Source organism: Oncorhynchus gorbuscha, linkage group LG16, assembly GCF_021184085.1.
Source record: "Oncorhynchus gorbuscha isolate QuinsamMale2020 ecotype Even-year linkage group LG16, OgorEven_v1.0, whole genome shotgun sequence".
In the NCBI taxonomy this organism is placed as follows: Eukaryota; Metazoa; Chordata; class Actinopteri; order Salmoniformes; family Salmonidae; genus Oncorhynchus; species Oncorhynchus gorbuscha.
In genome coordinates this window covers 39,052,052-39,069,385 of record NC_060188.1, presented here as the reverse complement: position 1 = coordinate 39,069,385, position 17,334 = coordinate 39,052,052, and the positions used below count along the sequence as shown (strand labels likewise).

Sequence of the window (17,334 nt, the reverse complement as noted above, 5' to 3'; positions counted from 1 at the left end):
TCCCCAGTCTCGGGGATGGAGACGTGCTGATTCTGCACTGGGGGTTCAAACACAGTCTCAATTATAAGCAGAAAATGAGTCTGCTCACCATTAATCAGTACTGCTAATTGCCGTGCACCACCATTAGCCATATGGTGCCAAGCCAGCTTGCAACCGTGGGACACAAGTGCTTAGTCCTTTCATTTTACAAACTCAAATAACGGGCTACAATGAGCTTTCCAACGCTTCCACAAAGGAGGAACACATTTAAGGTCATATTACATTTTACATGGACCAACAAAAAAGTAATTTCCAAATGATGAGATCCACTAATTAAACAAATTGGGATTTAATGTTTTGGTTTTAGGCAAGAGCCGGTGAACTGAAATCATTTGTCATGGTTTTGGAGTAAATTAAAAATAAACAAGGGTTAGAGGGTCTGGTATGGTAGCATTGTCCTCACAGGAACAGACATCTCACTACATCCTGTTAATTACACGAGGCGATTTAGATTTCATTTCTTCAAAAGCTGCGGCAGGAAGGAAGCGTTGAGATTAAAGATGTGATTTCCTTTGGATGTCCTGCGGGAACGAATGGAAGTTAACAGGAAAAGAAAATATCCCCTCAACAAAGCTGGTGGAGGCATGTACTAATTAGCATAATTTTGGTTGGAGGAGGGGGGGGGGGGTTGGTGGGTGACAGTGAGTGTGTATATGCGGGGAGGGTAATAGAAAAGAATCCTGTCTCCCATGGGTGCTGCCTGATGATTGGATTGCAGGGAAGCCACGAATCAGTGCTCTAGTCCCCCCCCCCAAGCCTCGCTCTATTCTGATCCAATGTGACCCACTTCAGAGAGTCGCACAGAAATGAGAGCAAGGGGGAGACAGATGAGAGAGGCCAAAGAAAGAAAGAACAAGATGTTTCAAAGACCTGGGACGTCCTCCTGAAATCCTTTAGTTGACTCTCATTTGTTCTCACTACACACCAGCAATGCATTTTCACATATAGCTGTACCCGCAGCTTTTACAGTCACAATGTACTCCTGCTCTCTGCAGAGACGGTTCTGCACACAGTTGGCCTGTCTTTTTGTTGTGTACTGCACTCTCCACATGTGATTCAGTCAGATGCGCTGCTTTTACACTCCTGCATTACAATATCTCTGAGGCATGAGAGCCACAATATGAATCATTAATGGAGCTGATCGATCAGTCCTGCCAAATGGATGAGGCAGAAGGCTGAGAGAGAAGAGGGAGGGAGGAAGGAATAGAGAGGGGGATGAAGTAACTGAGAGAGGAGGGATGGATGGGGGGGGGTGTAGGTTGACTCAGTGCAGAGAGCAGCCCCGTAGGAGGGAGACAATGCCTTGGGTTTTATGTGACAGGCCTGTCCCCAGCCCCATTCTACACCCCACTGCCATCTGTGCACTGGAAACATGAGCTGGGGGTCTCTCCAAGCTGCTCCACTTTCCCCACAGCCTCCCTCCCTCCAGCTCCCTACCACCGCACCCCTACTCCCTCGAACCCAGCCCAGCCCAGCCACCCTCCAGTCCCCCATGATGCTCACCTTTGTCAGAGTGAGGCAGGGGAGGAGGTGTCAGGTTAGCAGTGGACAGAGAGTGTTTGACCCAGGAGGGTGAAGGGAAAGGGGGAGAGACTGGGAGAGAGAGGGAGGGAGGGTGGTGATTACCAGCTACCTGCTTCAGGTGATACAAGGGGTGCTCTCACCCTCCCAGCCCTCACTCCTCTCCCCTAGCACACCTGTCATCCCCTAACCAAGCTGGCCCCTGAATGACTTGTCTTTGTGGGCTGATGTAATCAAGCCACATGTAGAGATAAATAATGTACCCAGACACACAGAGGCAATCTGTTCTACAGGTGACAAAGGGCTGGGTGGGCTGGGCAGGGCTTAGTTCAGGCCTCAGAACAGGACCAGGCTGTTGGGTAATTGGTACCTTCCCCTTTATCCCGTGGAGGTCTGAGCCTGGACCTGGCTGAAGCAGCTCTCTCTGAAACATGGCTCTGTTTTTCTTTCTCTCTTTAACCCCCCCTCCTCTCACTCTGTACCCCTCAGCCGCTGCTGTGACAAGAAGAGCTGTGGCAACCGCAACGAGACCCCGTCTGACCCAGTCATCATCGACAGGTACCGTAACACAGTCCTCCACTGGCTCTGCTACTCCTACTGTGTCCGTGTCCGTGTGTGTGTGTGTGTGTGTGTGTGTGTGTGTGTGTGTGTGTGTGTGTGTGTGTGTGTGTGTGTGTGTGTGTGTGTGTGTGTGTGTGTGTGTGTGTGTGTGTGTGTGTGTGTGTGTGTGTGTGTGTGTGTGTGTGTGTGTGCGTGCATGCATGCGTGCGTGCGCGTGCGTGTGTGTGTGTGTGTCTGTGTGTCTGTGTGCATGTGTCTGTGTATTACTCCCTTTGAGGCTGCTGATGCCATGAGGGAAAGCGGGGCACACAATCAGTGCAATCTATGTATCTGGTATGGTTTGGTCAGAGTGTACCTTATGGTTCTATCTGTAGAGTTTACAGTGAGTACCACAGTGTGCGTGCAAGAGTGTACGTGGAGTGGTCAGTGTGTACAATGAGTGCTCCTCCGCAGTCAGGGAGGGAAGACGAGGGGAGGCAGAATGAGGAGTCTGTCCTCTCCTTTCCTCTCCGCTCCCCTTAATAAAACCCACATGGATAATGGACTGTGAAACAATAGCTGCCAAAGTGCTTGGAGCCCAAGCTCCCTCCCTCCCTCCCTCCCTCCCTCCCTCCCTCCCTCCCTCCCTCCCTCCCTCCCTCCCTCCCTCCCTCCCTCCCCTCCCTCCCTCCCTCCCTCCCTCCTCCCTCCCTCCCTCCCTCCCTCCCTCCCTCCCATCATTCCTCCAGGACACTCAAACACGGGCCTTCTATCTTCCACAGTGCATTTGTCTCTCTCAGCTAGACAGGAGCCATTAGACCTCAGCCTCCCATATAGCTTTACTGTATTCATTTGTTGTAATATTACCAGTGGTGCTCGTAGGGGTGTTAGTCCCAGAGTATTGGAGTTTTACTTGTTAGACGTCTATCTAACACAATAGCCCTGGTGAACTCGGCTCTGTTGGTGGGACCTCCACGGCGCCTGTATCTCAGCGGCTGTATGAGCTGATGCTAATGTCTAATTTATAACCACGGGAGGAAGCTTTTGATTTAAACCACACAGAGCGGCGTTGGTTCACACCAGAGTTATTGTTCAGTGCGACGAGGCATATCTGATTTGCCGCTTTTGTCAAATGGACTTCGGGGCTCATTTGTGAAGACTAAACCCTACTGAAGCAGAGGATGTGTGTGGGGTGAGGTATGTATGTACACTATGTATGTGTGTGTATGGTAGTGCTGAGTGATTAACCAAAATGTTGGTTATTTTTCATTTTTTAAACAACTAATTGACTAACGTCAGTTCAATGATTTGAATTCCATTTCATTTTTTCTTCTTCTGTGAGCTGAATGTGCACAGTTCACAGTTTCTCTTGAGATAAATCAGATCCAGCCTGAACCTTGAGATGTAGTAGGTGGTTGTAGTTTTCCAACAGACCAATATTTGACATAGTTTGGCACATGAATCTTAGTAATGAACTACAATGACCATAATCCGTTGCACATATATTTGTCCGGTCTGTGTTTCTTTTACGCCTGCTGCTAGTGTGGAGAGGCAGGGAAGAATGTGCCATCGCGAGGGGATGTAGAGAGCAGCTGTTGCTTCGCAAGGTTTCTCTACCTGAAAACACATGATCTAAGTGATTTATAGTTGGTATTCAGCAGTCATAAAAGTAGGCCTTATTTACTTTGAAAAACGACAAAAAATAGTGATTTTGTCAGAGAGCAGCTCTATAGAGATGAGATGTTGACTTGGAATGAAATAATAAAGTCATCAAATAACAACAAATGTAATATACACAACTGAAATATGTTATTAAAGTAATGTGAATAAATGATGGTTAATAGGTGATAAACAGTAATGGGCAGTCACTACCATCACGTGACTTTTATTAACTGTTTTATTCTGTGTTACAGCATTCAACCCAAATAATCGAAACCGAAATCGAGAAAACGTGATCATTTTTGAATAATCGGACGAAACCGAACCAACCTCAAAAATAACTGATTGCTCTGCGCTAGAGTATGGGCTATGATGAATATGTACATATATTGGTGGATTTCAGTATTCCAAGATATTCATATTCCAAGTCTATTCAGGTGTGTGCGCGCGCACACACACACAAACACACAAACACACACGCACGCACGCACGCACGCACGCACGCACGCACGCACGCACGCACGCACGCACACACACACACACACACACACACACACACACACACACACACACACACACACACACACACACACACACACACACACACTTCTTGCCCTTGTAAGAGGGGTGGCAGTAGTGTGTGTGCTGTGGTAATGTATTCACTGACCTGCGCTAGAGGAAGGAGACAGATGCACATCAGCTGTGGCACATGCAGCTCTCTCAGTGCCAGGAGAGGAGAGAAGCGGGCCCCATACCTGGGACACGTGTTCTGCCCCCTCCCCTCCTCTTACCCTCACTGCCCAACGTTCCGCTTCGCTGGGCCAGAAAGGGTCAGCACTCTTGGGGGGCAGCTGAACACCCCCCCCCCCCCGGCCCCCCTGCTCCCCTCTCTACCATCACACACCTTCAGACTTCAGTGAACAAACAGGGCTCAGATGAGAATGGCCAGATGAACCCAGAAACTTCTGTTGAGCTCATCCTCTCTCACTGCCAGAACACTGCTGTTGTGTTTGTGACTGCTCAGTGCCCTTACGCTTTCAGGAGATACATCAAAACAAAGAACTGCACTGGCCTCAGCACAATTCATATTGCTCTCCCAGCGCCTGTAAAATACTATTATTTGCTGAGGTTTGTGGGGGAAAGGGAATGTATTGATGTTCATAGACTATTAAGATACCCAAAGAGTACCCAGGTGAATCGACTGAAAAATAACCATGTGTCCTGTGATGCTATGGCTGGTCCCTTGTGGTGTGACTGTCTCCTCTCCCTATGCAGGTATCCAGGCAGGCACAACCCACGGCTTAGTTGTGAGGTTATCATACCATCATACACAATTATTCTCCTCCCTGTCACGCGCTCCTGCAGCACAGGAAAATGGGTCATGTGAAAACAGAAAAAAAGAGGGAAAAAAAATGAAAAAGAACCTCATTTATGTCTGATGTATTCTGGCAGTTTATTTTCTTTTACCCGCGTTTCGTTTTTTTTTGGGGGGGGGGGTTCACAAACAAGCAGCTTGCCTTTGCTGATAGATAGCATCTCAATTAGTACTTATTATCTCCCCCCCCCGAATACATCATAAAAAACTCTAACTTCTATATTTTTCCTTGAAGTTGTTTAATTCAATAAATAAGGCCTCATTAGTGTGCTCTTGTTTCAGAGAACAGATTCGATTGTGGAGCTTTAATTAGCAGGGCTAGCGTTAGCTAATTCTCCTGGCTGAGAGAGACAGAGAGAGAGAGAGAGAGAGAGAGAGAGAGAGAGAGAGAGAGAGAGAGAGAGAGAGAGAGAGAGAGAGAGAGAGAGAGAGAGAGAGAGAGAGAGAGAGAGAGAGAGAGAGAGAGAGAGAGAGAGAGAGAGAGAGAGAGAGAGAGAGAGAGAGAGAGAGAGAGAGAGAGAGAGAGAGAGAGAGAGAGAGAGAGAGAGAGGAGAGAGAGAGAGAGAGAGAGAGAGAGAGAGAGAGAGAGAGAGAGAGAGAGAGAAGAGAGAAAGGAGGGAGAGGAGAGAGAGAGAGAGAGAAGGGAGAGTGATTCACTAATTAGATCACTCTTATAAGACACCAGAATAACTGCAGCAAATCCCCCAGAATGGAAAAACCCCACTAATGATGCCTTATTATGTTGTTAAAAGAACAAATCTCATATTAACTGTGGTTTATTCCCTCTCTACTTTGTAAACACACAATATGAAGCATTGGATTTTCTGTGGGAAAACATCTTTTTTTATTTATTGCTTTTTGCGATCTTCTTTTCCGTGTGTGAAGTCAGGTTACGGTTGTTTTCCTGATTGAGGTTATCTACGAAAACAGTGTGTCGGTGAATGTAATGGCTGCCTTGTGCATACTGTGTTGTTGTTTACCTGTTAGTGTGTGTGTGTGGTCTTCCTGCTCTGCCGTACGCTCCTCTCCCTCTCTGTGCTGAGACCTATCCGAGTCTCAGTCAGATTATTTCAAATACCTTAATCCTCCTCATTGACATGGACACAAAAGCCCACTGACATCTAATAGACGACCTCTTCACTTTCCCCCTATTCCTCTCCTTCAGATGGGCTTCAGATCAGATCTGCTCCCCCCCACCCCCCACAAACACACTCACCCCCCTCCCTCCCTCCCTCCATCCACTCTCCTCCTCCTACTCCACCCCACAGAGAGCCCACTATTGTCTTCTGCCTCGTCTCACTCCACACACCCCTCCTCACTTGTTTTTCTGCTTGGAGAAAGCCTTAAGATGTGGATAAACACTTGTGTCCCAAAGTGAGGCTTTGATGGAACAGTTTCAAAGAACACATTTATTGTGTGTGTGTGTGTGTGTGTGTGTGTGTGTGTGTGTGTGTGTGTGTGTGTGTGTGTGTGTGTGTGTGTGTGTGTGTGTGTGTGTGTGTGTGTGTGTGTGTGTGTGTGTGTGTGTGTGTGTGTGTACTGCATAGGTGATTGTGTTGGCTGGTCTGAAGAACGGCATGGTATCAGTACATCACAAGCCCTGTTCCCGTCGGCTCATTTGAGACGTCTCAGTTTACAGACACTCCATTATTCCCCGGCCTGGAGATCCTCCAGCAGGAGGGTGTGGTGTATGTGTGTCTATTTGTGTGTGTGTGTGTGACTCTCTCGACTGATCCCTGTCAATGTACCTCTACTAATCGCCTTTTCACCTAGGTCTAGTTACAAGCAGAATAGGCGAGAAATGCGTACATCATAAGCTAGATCCGAGCTATGCATTTCCCTTAACAAAGCAGTGTTCTGGGCAGGGCAGGGCCCCTGAGTGTGTCCTTGGCTTTGTTTTGTCTCTGGGAACCCCAGCTCCAGCCCCATGTAGCCCCAGCCCCAAAGGAGGAAGTGCTGCTCTGCTCTGTCCTCCCGGGACCAGTGCTCTACTCCGCTCTGCTCCCCTCCGCTCTGCTCCGGTCTACACCACTCCGCTCTACACCACTCTGCTCTACACCACTCTGCTCTACACCACTCTGCTCTACACCACTCCGCTCTACACCACTCCGCTCTACACCACTCCGCTCTACACCACTCCGCTCTACACCACTCTGCTCTACACCACTCTGCTCTACACCACTCCGCTCTACACCACTCCGCTCTACACCACTCCGCTCTACACCACTCCGCTCTACACCACTCCGCTCTACACCACCCTGCTCTACACCACTCTGCTCTACACCACTCTGCTCTACACCACTCTGCTCTACACCACTCCGCTCTACACCACTCTGCTCTACACCACTCTGCTCTACACCACTCTGCTCTACACCACTCCGCTCTACACCACTCTGCTCTACACCACTCTGCTCTACACCACTCTGCTCCGCTTTACTCCGCTCTGTGTAGCTCAGCTAGCATGCTGGGAGATGTCAAGGATGTCAGGGAGCCCTCGGAAGATGGAATTTGAGAGTCCCCTTGGATACCGTGGGACTTCCTGTCAACCTCCCCCCTCCACCCCGCCCCCCTCCACCCCCTCCAGAGGCGTTCTCAGCCCCTCTGGCTGGCCTGATCTCCACTCACAGACCAACATCTGGATTTGTGCTCTCTAACAAAAACAACAAAGAGAGAGAGAGAGAGAGAGAGGGAGAGAGACAGACAGATAGAGTGGAGAGAGAGAGAATGAGAATGAGAATGAGAAAGAGAGAGAGAGAGACTCCAGAACCAGTCGCTAGGATAATTAAAACTAGGTTGCTTTGCCCTCCAGTTGAATGTTTAATAGAATGCCGAGCGTTACCTACAGCTACAGGCTGCAGTGGTCTGGGGAAGGAAAATCCAAACAGAAAGGAGAAAGTTGTGATTGTCAATCATTAGTTTGGGATTATGATGATTCCTGTAGATAGTATACACTGAGTGTACAAAACATTAAGAACACCTTACTAATATTGAGTCCCCACCCCCACTTTGGCCCTCAGAACAGCCTCAATTTGTCGGGGCATGGACTCTACAAGGTGTCGAAAGAGTTCCACAGGAATGCTGGCCCATGTTGACTCCAATGCTGGCCCATGTTGACTCCTTTGGGTGGTGGACCATTCTTGATAAACACAGGAAACTGTTGAGTATGAAAAACCCATTGGCGTTGCAGTTCTTCTATTACAGCATAATGGATGACTGTCATTCATATTCCATTCACCCAGTTCAATGTAACATTGATAGGTTTAGGCTACTACATGATACTCACATTTTTCCTTTACACATCATAAGGTTGCTACCTAGCCTATGAATTAAAGTTTACAACATATGTGCACAGGTCGAGAGAAACATTTGAGTAATCAAGGTGACAGACAGTGACACATTCATTAACCTCTCTGGGATATGTGGGACGCTAGCCCCACCTGGCCAAAAGCCAGGGAAAATGCAGAACGCCAAATTCAAATAAATGACTGTAAAAATCAAACTTTCATTAAATCACACATGCGAGATAGCAAATTAAAGCTACACTTGTTGTGTTGTGAATCCAGCCAACATGTCAGATTTCAAAAAGTCTTTTCGGCGAAAGCAAACGATGCTATTATCTGAGGATAGCACCATTGTAAACAAAGAGAGAAAGCATATTTCAACCCTGCAGGCGCGACACAAAACGCAGAAATAAAAATATAATTCATGCCTTACCTTTGAGGAGCTTCTTTTGTTGGCACTCCAATATGTCCCATAAACATCACAAATGGTCCTTTTGTTCGATTAATTCCGTCGATATATATCCAAAATGTCCATTTATTTGGCGCGTTTGATCCAGAAAAACACCGGTTCCAACTTGCTCAACGCGACTACAAAATATCTCAAAAGTTACCTGTAAACTTTGCCAAAACATTTCAAACTACTTTTGTAATACAACTTTAGGTATTATTTAACGTAAATAATAAAAAAAAATTGAAGACGGGATGATCCGTGTTCAATACAGGCTTTCTGGTCATGTGCCTCTATCTAACAGTACACTTCAAGTGACCCTCGTTCAAGATGGCCATACTTCTTCATTACACCAAGGGATAACCTCAACCAATTTCTAAAGCCTGTTGACATCCAGTGAAAGTGATATGAACTGCAAGAAGGTCCCTTAGAAATCTGGATTCCCAATGAAAACCCATTGAAAAGAGAGTGACCTCAAAATAAAAATCTGAATGGTTTGTCTCTGGGTTTCACCTGCTAAATAAGTTATGTTATACTCACAGACATGATTCAAACAGTTTTAGAAACTCTAGAGTGTTTTCTATCCAAATCTACTAATAATATGCATATCTTATCTTCTGGGGATGAGTAGCAGGCAGTTGAATTTGGGCATGCATTTCATCCGGACGTGAAAATACTGCCCCCTGTCACCAAGAAGTTAATGTCTTGCACATTCTTGCCTGCCTCTTGCTGATCTAGGGTGTAATCATCAGTCCAACAGTTGCAAACGGAAGTTTCTATAGGACAAATTCAGATATGTTTATCCATTTATCCACGTTTTGTTCTGTTTACTTCATTTAAGAAACATTTTTCAACCGAATCGGCAGAATGAATACACCCCTGATCACCGCAAACACAGTTCACAGTTCACTTCATAGTAGCTACATACAAACAGCATCATCACTTTGCTCATTGTATAATTCCATCTCGCATCTATGTGTTCTCCTCCTCTCACCTTTTCCATTCGCTTGTGGATTTCAGTGCACAATACAACAGCTGTCTGTGACCAGGTGAAAAAAAACTTTCCAAGCCAAACCTTCATGCCATTACCGCTAAACACTACGTTGTCAGCATATTAGCTAACTCCATAGTAAACATAGCTAGCTACTTGAACTAGCTCGTTAATAAACCCTCTACAATCATGCAGTACAGTGTACAGCAAGTAGTTTATTGCCTCAGTGGCAAGAAATTAATCAGCCAAAAACTTACCTTGACTTGGAAGAGTTCCAGTGTTTCAAATTTCATATTAGTTTAAAAAAAAAGTTTTTTAATCGAATATCCAAAACATACAATATACTTGCAGTGAAGCCGCTCAACAACTACACAACACCAGCCATCCAACAGACTCCCATTCGGAGTGACACACAGAAGCATCCAGGGTCATCACCCTGCTCAAGGGCAGGTTGACAGATCTCCCACAAGCCCCCCCCCCCTCCCACACACACAAAAAAAACGGGGATGCGAACCCTCAAAGACCCCCCCCACAGTTCCTCATAGCTGTCCCTCAACCATCCGAGACCCCTCCCACAGTCTCCCCACCAATACTTTTTTTAAAGGATAAAAATAAGAGATCATTAATTCCATTCTCCACCCCCAAGAACCCCCCCCCAATGCTCCAACAACCAATAAAATGAACTCATGAGAAAAAAGAAAAGACAAAAGAAATCAGGAAACAACAATGGGAAAAAAAGGACATCAAGGACAACTCAAATCATAACAGCAAGGCCAACTGTATATGTTTGAGTGCATGTCTGGCACTATTATATATGTGTGTGTATGCGTGTATTTGAATGAGAGTGTGTGCATATGTATGTGTACAAACACCTGCATGGCATCAGCCTCAGGCAAACCGGCATTAGTTGTAAAAACACTGCCCCTCAGTGTCATTCAAACGTACTCTTTATTATGTTTTATTTTGACTATATACTTTACCTTCGACCGTCATTCTCTCTCCTGCCCAGCAACTCCACTCCCACTTGTCTCCAATTCCACATCCCAACCCTCAGCTTCCCTCAGCCCAACCCACCTATCTCTGCTGGCCATAGCAGAGTTAGGTGGGATGTTCCAGTGTTGGATAGCCATAGCCAGATAGCTAACATAGGATCCCTCTCTGTTTGAGCTGGGTGTTTGAGTCGGCTGAACTAGCTAGCTGCATTCGCAAGCTAGGTAAGTAAAAGTGAAAATAAATACAACAAAATATAGACAGCTCTCCCTCTCTCTTGCTTCTCATTCATTTTTTATATATTTTTTTAACTGTTCAACTATTGTCTTTCTTTCTCTTTGAGTCAACTACTCTCTACATTTTATGCACTGCAGTGCTACCTGATCCTTTGATTGGGTCGACACCATGTCAGTTCATACTTCCTCCAGAAGTTGTCTTAAACACTGTGTAAGTCTATGGAAGAGGGTGAGAACCATGAGCCTCCGAGGTTTTGTATTGAAGTCAATGTACCCAGAGAAGGACAGAAACTAGCTGTCCTCCGACTACACCATGGTGCTACCCTACAGAGTGCTGTTGAGGGTACTGTTGACCTTCATTGTGTTTTAATCAGTTATTTGTTAATGTGAATATATTTATTCTAGTTTTATCTTAAAAGGATAACATTTTCTGAGGAGCCTCCACTGGCCCATTATTATTAGTAGAGAAGACCTGCAAACGGAAATGTTTTTTTAGAGTCTTGCTGATTGTTTGTGTGTGTTTATATATATATGTGTGTGTGTGTGTGTGTGTGTGTGTGTGTGTGTGTGTGTGTGTGTGTGTGTGTGTGTGTGTGTGTGTGTGTGTGTGTGTGTGTGTGTGTGTGTGTGTGTGTGTGTGTGTGTGTGTGTGTGTGTGTGTGTGTGTATATGTGTGTGTATGTGTGTGTATATGTGTGTATATGTGTGTATGTGTGTGTATGTGTGTGTATGTGTGTGTATATGTGTGTATGTGTGTGTGTGTGTGTGTGTGTGTGTGTGTGTGTGTGTGTGTGTGTGTGTGTGTGTGTGTGTGTGTGTGTGTGTGTGTGTGTGTGTGTGTGTGTGTGTGTGTGTGTGTGTGTGTGTGTGGCTGGGCCTGGGCCATTCAGCCTGGTATTAGTGTGATGAGATGAATATGTGTATTAGCAGGATCCTTTCACTGCCACATGGCCTCTCTGCATTATCCAGCACCGGGGTGAAGCCGCTATTGTTGCCCCAAAGCCTGTCCAGATTGTGGCCCTATTGTACAGCAATTACATTGGGGGACTGACATATAGATAGGTAGAGAATGAGAAGGAGAGAGAATAAGAGAACGAGAGAAAGAGTGAGTGAGTTTAGTCCCCATCCGCTCCATGGCGCTGTGTGTAAAGCTCTGCTTCAGTCTCAGTCTTTACACACGCTACTTTCCTCTTGGGTGACAAAGAGGTTTGTGTGTGTGTCTGTGTGTGGCCCACTTAATCCCTCACAGAATAGGGCATAATAACAAATCATCAACCTCTACCTCTCCAAGTTAATATAGGGTTAACAATATGCAGCGCGCTGTCCACAATCCTATCATGCGCCTGGTTGACTCTAAAAGAGGTGTACTCATTCGTCCGTGCTGCATGTGTGTGTGTATGTGTAAGCCTCTCCCTCTCCCTCTCCCTCTCCCTCTCCCTCTCCCTCTCCCTCTCCCTCTCCCTCTCCCTCTCCCTCTCCCTCTCCCTCTCCCTCTGCCTCTGCACGCCCTATTTTCTCAGTCTCACTCAAGCTCTCACTCTCCATCACTGTCTCTGTTTCTGATGTGTTCCTTTCTGTTCTTCTCACTTTTGTACTTTCACACTCTCTCTCTCTCTTTCTCTCTCTCTTGCTCTCTCTCTGTCTCTCTCTCTCTCTCTCTCTTTCTCTCTCTCCCTGTCTCTCTCTCTCTCTCTCTCTCGCTCTCTCTGTCTCTCTGTCTCTCTCTCTCTCTCTCTCTCTCTCTCTCTCTCTCTCTCTCTCTCTCTCTCTCTCTCTCTCTCTCTCTCTCTCTCTCTCTCTCTCTTTCTCTCGCTCTCTCTGTCTCACTCTCTCTCTTTCTCGCTCTCTCAATTTCAATTTAATGGCTTTATTGGCATGGGAAACATGTTTACATTGCCAAAGCAAGTGAAATAGAGAATACACAAAACAAAATTAACTGTAAACATTACACTCACAAAAGTTCCAAAAGAAAAAAGACATTTCAAATGTCAAATGATGTCTATATAGAGTGTTGTAATGATGTGCAAATAGTTAAAGTACAAAAGGGAAACTAAATAAACATAAATATAGGTTGTAATTAAAATGGTGTTTGTTCGTCACTGGTTGCCCTTTTCTTGTGGCAACAGGTCATACATCTTGCTACTGTGATTGCACACGGGTATTTACACCAATAGATATGGGAGTTTATCATAATTGGATTTGTTTTCGATTTCTTTGTAGGTCTGTGTAATCTGAGGGAAATATGTGTCTCTAATGTGGTCATACATTTGGCAGGAGGTTAGGAAGTGCAGATCAGTTTACACCTAATTTTGTGGGCAATGTGCACATAGCCTGCCTTCTCTTGAGAGCCAGGTCTGCCTTCGGCAGCCTTTCTCAATCTCAAGGATATGCTCATTGAATCTGTACATAGTCAAAGATTTCCTTAATTTTGGGTCAGTCACAGTGGTCAGATATTCTGCCACTGTGTACTCTCTGTTTAGGGCCAAATAGCATTCTAGTTTGCTCAGTTTTTTTGTAAATTATTTCCAATGTGTCAGGGAATTATCTTTTTGTTTTCTCATGATTTGTTTGGGTATAATTGTGTTGCTGTCCTGAGGTCTGTTTGTGGTTGTGAACAGAGCCCCAGGACCCACTTGTTTAGGGGGCTCTTCTCCAGGTTAATTGCTCTGTAGGTGATGGCTTTATTTGGGAATCGCTTCCTTTTAGGTCGCTGTAGAATTTAACGCCTCTTTTCTGGATGTGGATAATTAGCGGGTATTGTCCTAATTCTACTCTTTTTGCTGAATTCGGCATGCAGAGTCTCAATTTGGTGTTTGTTCCATTTTGTGAATTATTGGTTGGTGAGTGGAACCCAGACCTCACAACCATAAAGGAAAATGGGTTATGTAACTGATTCAAGTATTTTTTTAGCCAGATCTTTATTGGTACGACGGATTTGATGTTTCTTTTGATGGCATAGAAGGCCCTTCTTGCCTTGTCTCTCAGATCTTTCACAGCTTTGTGGAAGTTACCTGTGGCGCTGATGTTTAGGCCGAGGTATGTGTAGTTTTTTGTGTCTTCTGGGGCAACTGTGTCCAGATGGAACCTGTATTCATTGTCCTGGCAACTGGATCTTTTTTGGAACACCATTTTCTTTTTGCCTTACTGAGATTTACTGCCAGGGCCAATATCTGACAGAATCTGTGCAGAAGATCTAGATGCTGCTGTAGGCCCTCCTTGGTTGGGGACAAAAGCACCAGATGATCAGCAAACAGTAGACATTGACGTTTGTTTATCAATTAGGGTGTGCAGGGTGAATACGTGGTCTGTCATATGGTAATTTGTTTAAAAAAACAATTGCTCAGTACATTGTTTTTGCTGAGTACGAGTCTACTGTGAACGACAATACAGAGGGTTTTCCCAAGGTTGATGCTGGGGTCAAATTTGTCTCCACTTTTGTTGATTGGGGTGATCAGTCCTTGGTTCCAAATATTGGGGAATATGCCAGAGCTGAAGATGATGTTAAAGAGTTTAAGTATAGCCAATTGGAATTTGTGGTCTGTAAATTTTATAATTTATTTTAGGGTACCATCAACCCCACAGGCCTTTGTGGGTTGGAGGGTTTGTATTTTGTTATGTAGTTCATTCAATGTAATTGGAAAATCTAGTGGGTTCTGGTAGTCTTTAATAGTTGATTCTAAGATTTGTGTTTGAACATGTACAGTTGAAGTCGGAAGTTTACATACGTCTTAGGCAAATACATTTAAACTACGTTTTTCACAATTCCTGACATTTAATCCTAGTAAAAACTCCCGGTCTTAGGTCAGTTAGGATCACCACTTTATTTTATGTCAGAAATGTCAGAATAATAGTAGAAAGAATGATTTATTTCAGCTTTTATTTCTTTCATCACGTTCCCAGTGGTTCAGAAGTTTACATACACTGAGTTAGTATTTGGTAGCATTGCCTTTCGAATGTTTAACGGGTAGCGGGTTTCGGGTAGCCTTCCACAAGCTTCCCACAATAAGTTGGGTGAATTTTGGCCCATTCCTCCTGACAGAGCTGGTGTAACTGAGTCAGGTTTGTAGGCCTCCTTGCTCGCACACGCTTTTTCAGTTCTGCCCACAAATGTTCTATAGGATTGAGGTCAGGGCTTTATGATGGCCACTCCAATACCTTGACTTTGTTGTCCTTAAACCATTTTGCCACAATGTTGGAAGTCTGCTTGGGGCCATTGTCCATTTGGAAGACCCATTTGCGACCAAGCTTTAACTTCCTGACTGATGTATTGAGATGTTGCTTCAATATATCCACATAATTTTCCTGCCTCATGACACCATCTATTTTGTGAAGTGCACCAGACAATCCTGCAGCAAAGCACCCCCACAACATGATGCTGCCACCCCTGTGCTTCACGGTTGGGATGGTGTTCTTCGGCTTGCAAGCATCCCCCTTTTTCCTCCAAACATAATGGTCATTATGGCCAAACAGTTCTATTTTTGTTTCATCAGACCAGAGGACATTTCTCAAAAAAAAGTAAGATCTTTATCCCCATGTGCCGTAGTCTGGCTTTTTTATGGCGGTTTTGGAGCAGTGGCTTCTTCCTTGCTGAGAGGCCTTTCAGGGTACAGTATGTCGATATAGGACTCGTTTTATTGTGGACATAGACACTTTTGTACCTGTTTCTTCCAGAATCTTTACAAGGCCCTTTGCTGTTGTTCTGGGATTGATTTGCACTTTTCACACCAAAGTACGTTCATCTCTAGGAGACAGAACGCGTCTCCTTCCTGAGCAGTATGACGGCTGCGTGGTTCCATGGTGTTTATACTTGCGTAGTATTGTTTGTACAGATGAACGTGGTACCTTCAGGCATTTGGAAATTGCTCCCAAGAATAAACTAGACTTGTGGATGTCTACCATTTTTTCTTCTGAGGTCTTGGCTGATTTCTTTTGATTTTCTCATTATGTCAACCAAAGAGGCACTGAGTTTGAAGGTAGACCTTGAAATACATCCACAGGTACACCTCAAATTGACTCAAATGATGTCAATTAGCCTATCAGAAGCTTCTAAAGCATGACATATTTTCTGGATTTTTCCAAGCTGTTGAAAGGCACAGTGAACTTAGTGTATGTACATTTCTGACCCACTGGAATTGTGAAACAGTATTTGAAATACTTTGCCTGTAAACAATTGTTGGAAAAATTACTTGTGTCATGCACACAGTAGATGTCCTAACCGACTTGCCAAAACTATAGTTTGTTAACAAGAAATTTGTGGAGTGATTGAAAAACGACTAGAAATTATCTAAGGGTATGTAAGCTTTCCACTTGTATATGATTTTGCTGTTTGTTCTTTGTTTTGGAACCAACATTGGAGAAATGGTTTATTCATACATACAGATCACTTTTCATGTTGTTGTTTTATTAAAGTTTGCCAAATTCTCCCAGAAGTGGTTAGATTCTATGGATTCTTCAATTACATTGAGCTGATTTCTGACGTTCTGTTCCTTATTTTTTCCGTAGTGTATTTCAGTATTGTTTTAGTGATTCACCATAGTGAAGGCGTAGGCTCAGGTTCTCTCTCTCTCTCTCTCTCTCTCTCTCTCTCTCTCTCTCTCTCTCTCTCTCTCTCTCTCTCTCTCTCTCTCTCTCTCTCTCTCTCTCTCTCTCTCTCTCAGCAGTGTTTGATTTCTCTCGCCTCCCCCTTCTTTATTCTCCCATGGCCCTAAGGGCTACCTACCACACAGCTCAGCTCAGGCTCCATGAGTCTGCTAGGCTGCTAGGCTGCTAGGCTGCTAGTCTGCTAGTCTGCTAGTCTGCTAGGCTGAGGGGCTCAGAGGCTCAGTGTGTCTGAGGCTCAGTGCTAGAAGGTTGCTGGGGCCACTCATCTGTGTCCTCCGGGGGTGGGGGTCACCCCTGGACACTCCACGGCAGCCCGCGGGAGACCTTTCAGCATTCGTCCGTGGGCTGTGGGGCTTAGAGGGGTAGTACCGTGGTGGGGCGGTGGTAAGGGCCAGTGACAGGAGAGCAGTGAGTCCCGTCAATCAAAGTCATGCAGTCAGGTGGAGAGAAGGGGGGGAACGCGGGCTGCCAGTCATACATTTACTGGGGGTTTGAGTGTTTTTTCTCTTTAAAAGTCTGGGTTCTAGTGGCCTTTGACGTTTCAGTGTAGATGGGTTGTGAGGTTTGAGCAGGATTTCACCCACTGTTACACCCTCGAACAAGCCCCTCCTCCTCTAGGGATGAATGTTAAAGATGCCCCCCAAGGTACACAC

General features: G+C 45.3%; 1 protein-coding gene across 8 annotated transcripts in view; it reads left to right on the top strand.

The window, feature by feature from the left end:
- LOC123998783 (transcription factor COE1-A) overlaps nt 1–17,334 on the top strand; it is a 147,294-nt gene that overhangs the window by 13,414 nt on the left and 116,546 nt on the right. For all 8 annotated transcript variants that reach the window (XM_046303925.1, XM_046303923.1, XM_046303919.1 and 5 more), the window contains exon 6: nt 2,050–2,118. In XM_046303925.1, the coding sequence (XP_046159881.1) occupies nt 2,050–2,118 (69 nt within the window). The remainder of the gene's footprint in view (nt 1–2,049; nt 2,119–17,334) is intronic.